The sequence below is a fragment of the Phalaenopsis equestris genome, unplaced genomic scaffold (assembly GCF_001263595.1).
Source record: "Phalaenopsis equestris unplaced genomic scaffold, ASM126359v1 Scaffold000511, whole genome shotgun sequence".
NCBI lineage: Eukaryota > Viridiplantae > Streptophyta > Magnoliopsida > Asparagales > Orchidaceae > Phalaenopsis > Phalaenopsis equestris.
In genome coordinates this window covers 1,074,230-1,078,681 of record NW_018164951.1, presented here as the reverse complement: position 1 = coordinate 1,078,681, position 4,452 = coordinate 1,074,230, and the positions used below count along the sequence as shown (strand labels likewise).

General features: G+C 39.7%; 2 protein-coding genes across 2 annotated transcripts in view; one reads left to right on the top strand and one right to left on the bottom strand.

The window, feature by feature from the left end:
* The window catches only part of LOC110028307 (jacalin-related lectin 3-like), a 28,879-nt gene extending 25,652 nt beyond the window's left edge, over positions 1–3,227 (top strand). The window contains exons 6-7 of the mRNA XM_020730099.1: positions 2,442–2,648; positions 2,745–3,227. Coding sequence (XP_020585758.1) covers positions 2,442–2,648; positions 2,745–3,023 — 486 coding nt within the window. The 3' untranslated portion in view covers positions 3,024–3,227. The remainder of the gene's footprint in view (positions 1–2,441; positions 2,649–2,744) is intronic.
* A 392-nt stretch (positions 3,228–3,619) lies between these two features.
* LOC110028394 (probable pectinesterase/pectinesterase inhibitor 23) lies at positions 3,620–4,452 on the bottom strand. Its single transcript, XM_020730227.1, is given in 3 exon segments — positions 3,620–3,869; positions 3,872–4,072; positions 4,161–4,452. Coding segments are annotated over 3 exon segments (729 nt in total). The 3' UTR covers positions 3,620–3,633.

Genomic DNA, 4,452 nt, shown 5'->3' with positions numbered 1-4,452 from the left:
GCCGTGTAGGGGTGAAAATGAAACTCTACATTGGTTTCCAAAACGACTGACATAGGGATCATATCAACACAAAAAATATAATAAGAAGATATTAAAATTATCAAAAAGCACGTGAAAATTAGCCCGAGATAAAATACTTTACAAGTCGGTCAATCCCCATTTTAGCTGAGATATATCCCAGTTAAAGCAGACTCTTATTCAAACCCCCAGCCCTAAATTTATTGAGCTGATCCATCTCGACTAGAGCTTGAAGAGTATCAAGGATCTCTCGTGGACTTCAGATAGTTCATGACAAAGAATTACCCCCACCACCTCCATCCTCTCCACTTTTTTCGTGCAAGCTAATAGCTTGCACATCTTCTCGCTCATTGGATTCCTACCGACCAAGCAAAGGAACTCTCAATCTCATCCAAGCGAGGAGGCAACGATCTAGGAGATGGTTGGAGCCCATTGGCCGCTTCATCGTGTGTCTTAGAAGGATTTTCTAAGCGGTAAAACTCACCATCAAAACTCACGAGTTGTCTGCAGTCACCTAGCATCTTGTTGCTATTGCTGACACCCCAGTCGAATTATTATTGATGCAATCCAAGGCTAGATCCTCAGCCAAGTCTCTCAAAGCCGAGTCATATGGACCAAGAGATAATATAAAACAAAAGGACTTTAAAAAATTTAAAATATAACAAATTAGACCGAGGTTCCTCATACCCAGAAACTGATCCAATGCAGATGCAATAATCTACACAAATCTCTCACCATGAGATGAGAGAGCACAAACAACCTCTTGCATGACCCATTTGGCCAGTGGTCTTGTGTCGCATTTTGATCGATGTTCAGGTTAATCAGCTAAACATTCCTTTGCTTATTATCAAATAATGAATCAAATGAACCTACTTGATTTGACAGTGAGAGTGCAACCACTTTTCTCTTCTTAATGGCGATTTTTTTGTTCTTTTTACTTTTTGAGCAGTTCTGACCTTTTGGGATTCCCGAAAGCAAATTGAATTAGATTTTTGTTGGGGATATCTCCCAAGGGGTTAATATGTTCTCCCTCACAAAACACGGAAGCTAACCAATTCAAAAGAGAGGAGTCGTTGAGCAAATAGGAAATGAGGAGTCTCATCGCATTTATAATAATCAAATATGCAAAAATTAAAGGAGCTTAATTCTTGAATTATTAATTAATAATAAATATGATATACTGTTGCAATAAAATTCTCTTATTTTATTGCAATATCAACATTTTTGTTAAGGATACATTTGAGGAGTTTGATATATTTTCCATTACAACCCACAAGCCGACCAATTCTAACAAGAGGAGTTGTTGAGCATATAAGGAATGAGGAGTTGCATCACACCTTGTTTATAAAAAATTAAAGGTGTTCAATCATTAAATCATTAATTAATAATAAATGTGATTTGCTCAGCAAATAAAGAATGAGGATTCCATTCACATCTTATATATATAAATTAAAAACATAAAAATCAAGGGAGTTCAATCATTGAATGATTAATTAATAATAAATGTGATCTACTGTTCTAATAAAATTTCTTATTATTATTGTGGTGTTGCTTTCAAGAAATAAGAGAATTTGAGATCTAAAATTTTTCTTAAAAAAATGTAAACGGTCTAGAATAGAAGAGTATGATAAAGGAGGACCCATTGACAAAAGATCATGAGACCTACTTGTCTGATCGAGTGAAGCTGTCCAAGCCAAGCTAGCAAGACCAACGCCGATTGAATCATGAGAAATGATTAAAGATGACTTGAGGATATAAGAACGAGCCACTCAGCCAAAAACGAGACAAAAAGGTATCTAATCCAACTATCATAGGAGAGTCGATCCAAGGAAGATGTGGTTCTCTCTTATCTCCAACCAACCAAACTAGGGATGCCCAAAGGCTCCACATCATGGGTTGAGGATCAACAGTTGATCTATATCAACTGACCGACCCATATCGACCAAGCTCAGCCGAGCAAAGAGAAGATTTGGTTCCCTAGCCTCTCCACCCATCCCAAAGATGCCCAGAGGCTCCTCACCATCGGTCAATGATCAACATTTGGGTCATAACAACTGGTCGACCCATATTGACCAAGCTCAGCCAATCCAGCTGACCTTGCCGATTCGAGGCCGACTAATTTTAGTGGGCAAAGTCAGAAAGTATTCTGATGATAGACTCACGTATGTAAAATATCATAAATACCTCAGTATTGTCCCCTTTAAAGTAGAGACAAAGATGTAACAACATCATATTGTATCCCATCGTCTATTTTTATGGGAATCATTTTATGAATAAGATATGATTGATCACTGGAGCTTACTGTTCTTTAAAATTATTTTATTTTACTTATCTATTCTCTTACTTATGCTCTATTTGTTGGATGTGATTCACTAACAAATTAATCGCCAACAATATTTATACTTATAATATTGTTTGTGTAGGAACTTATGCTTTCTCTTGATCCTGGTCCATGGGGTGGCAAGATTGGAAATCCATTTGATGATGGCTTCAACGAGAAGATAACTCAGATACTATTGACAAAAACTGGTGATGTTCTCAGCTCAATAACGACCGAGTATGAGCGCAATGGAGAGTTGATTTGGTCTTTTAGACGTGGAAGTCTGGGGACAAATCAGATAAGCAACTTGGTCAGTTTTATTAATAAATTTAGAGTTTAGCCCACCTTTTAGTTGTTTAATTATGAGATTTTTCTGATCATTTAACTCTTTGTTCTTGAATTGCAGATCAAACTTAATGCCCCTGATGAGTACCTGGTACGGATTTCAGGGTACTGGCGGTGTTTTAGAGATGGAGACAATGATAATGTTGCCATAATTACCTCCCTGACATTCTTTACAAACAAAAAAGAATATGGTCCTGTTGGTGAGGAAGGCGGAGCATTTTTCTCCTCGCCCGCTGTTGCAGGAAGGATTCGTGGATTTTTTGGTCGAAGTGGGAAATATTTGAATGCCATTGGAGTTCATATGCAGTATCTCCCTACATTTTCCGAAGAGGTCCTCTGAGACAATTACACCACTGATTTTCTTGGCGAAGAAACTTGGTTGAACTCTGACATGTAGTTGAGTTGATGATATCAGTTTGTGCTGCTAATTTGTGTTTCAGACAAGAAATCTCTTAACTTTTCATAGGCATTTTCTGCTATAAAGAATTTTTGTTTGTTATTTAGGTTAATAACAGATTAACTTTCTAACTTTTAGTTATTCAGTTCATAATCAAGTAATTGCACAATCAAGGGAGTTTTTATCCTAATAATAGTGCATTAAACAATGGTTCTTACCACGTTTCTTATATAAATGTTTTGTCCTTCAGTATATGTTGTGCTGTATATCATCCTAAGACAAATAAAAAGAGTACATTAATTGGTTCAAGTCAAGTAAAGGTCTTTACTTTAGTTACTCTCATTTATCTTAAACCCCAAGGGCACAGTGAATATCTATCGGATTTTTTCATCCCTTCCAGAGTCTCGGGAGCACCGAAGAACAGCATGAAAAAAATCAAATGTAAAATTAAAATAGAACATATATGTACCCTCTGTGTAATAAAGATTGTAGCTTTCATCTATTTTATGGAAGAAAATGGCATGTTTATCTGGATATACCAAGAAATCCGTCATCAACGTATCCTTCCTGGCTCTGGCGGGGGCAACAAAGCTGGAATATAAGGAACTTGGGTCAAAGGAAGCCAATCATTCCCCCACAGAAAATACTCAACTGTGAACTTCTGCGCATGCGCATAACTAATGTTCTTCACCCCCTTCCACTTAACCCTCCTGCTCTTATCCGCCCCTGGCCCCCTGTTCTCCACTTCCGTATAGATGCACGTCCTCAGTCCAAAATCCCCAAGCCAAGCAGCCACCCATTAGGATGTACGAGCGTATCTATAAAGGATAGGATTACAAAAGTCCTAGAAAACGCCTTCCACGGCCTGCCGAGGTAGGTTGGGTTCCTAGAGTGGGGAGCGGGGGGGAAAGACGGGTCGGCGGTGATGGTGTAGTTGTGGAGGATGCAGTTATGGAGTATGATGGCAGTTGCGGATTGTCGGGACTTGCGGCCTTGTGCGGTGACGTGACACAAATTCAGAAGAACGCAGAGATTTAACGAGGTTCGGCAAAGATGATGGCAGTTGCGGATTGTCGGGACTTGCGACCTTGTGCGGTGACGATGTTCTGCTGGTTGTCGAGAGGTTTTCAGGTTTGCGGACGAGGATTTGGCAGTTTTGGAAGATGGCTTTTGCGTCACCGAAAATGAAGTCGATATTGTCGGAGATGGTGCATTCGCGGTAGAATTGGCGTAGTGTGTGGACGTACAGGGTGTCCTGGTGGGCGTCCATTCGGCAGCGGTAGAAGACGGAGCGGTCGGTCTGGACGAGAAGGGCGACTGCTTGGTGTTTGGCGGGACCGGCGGTGTTCTGGAAGCCCATGTCCCGCGCCAT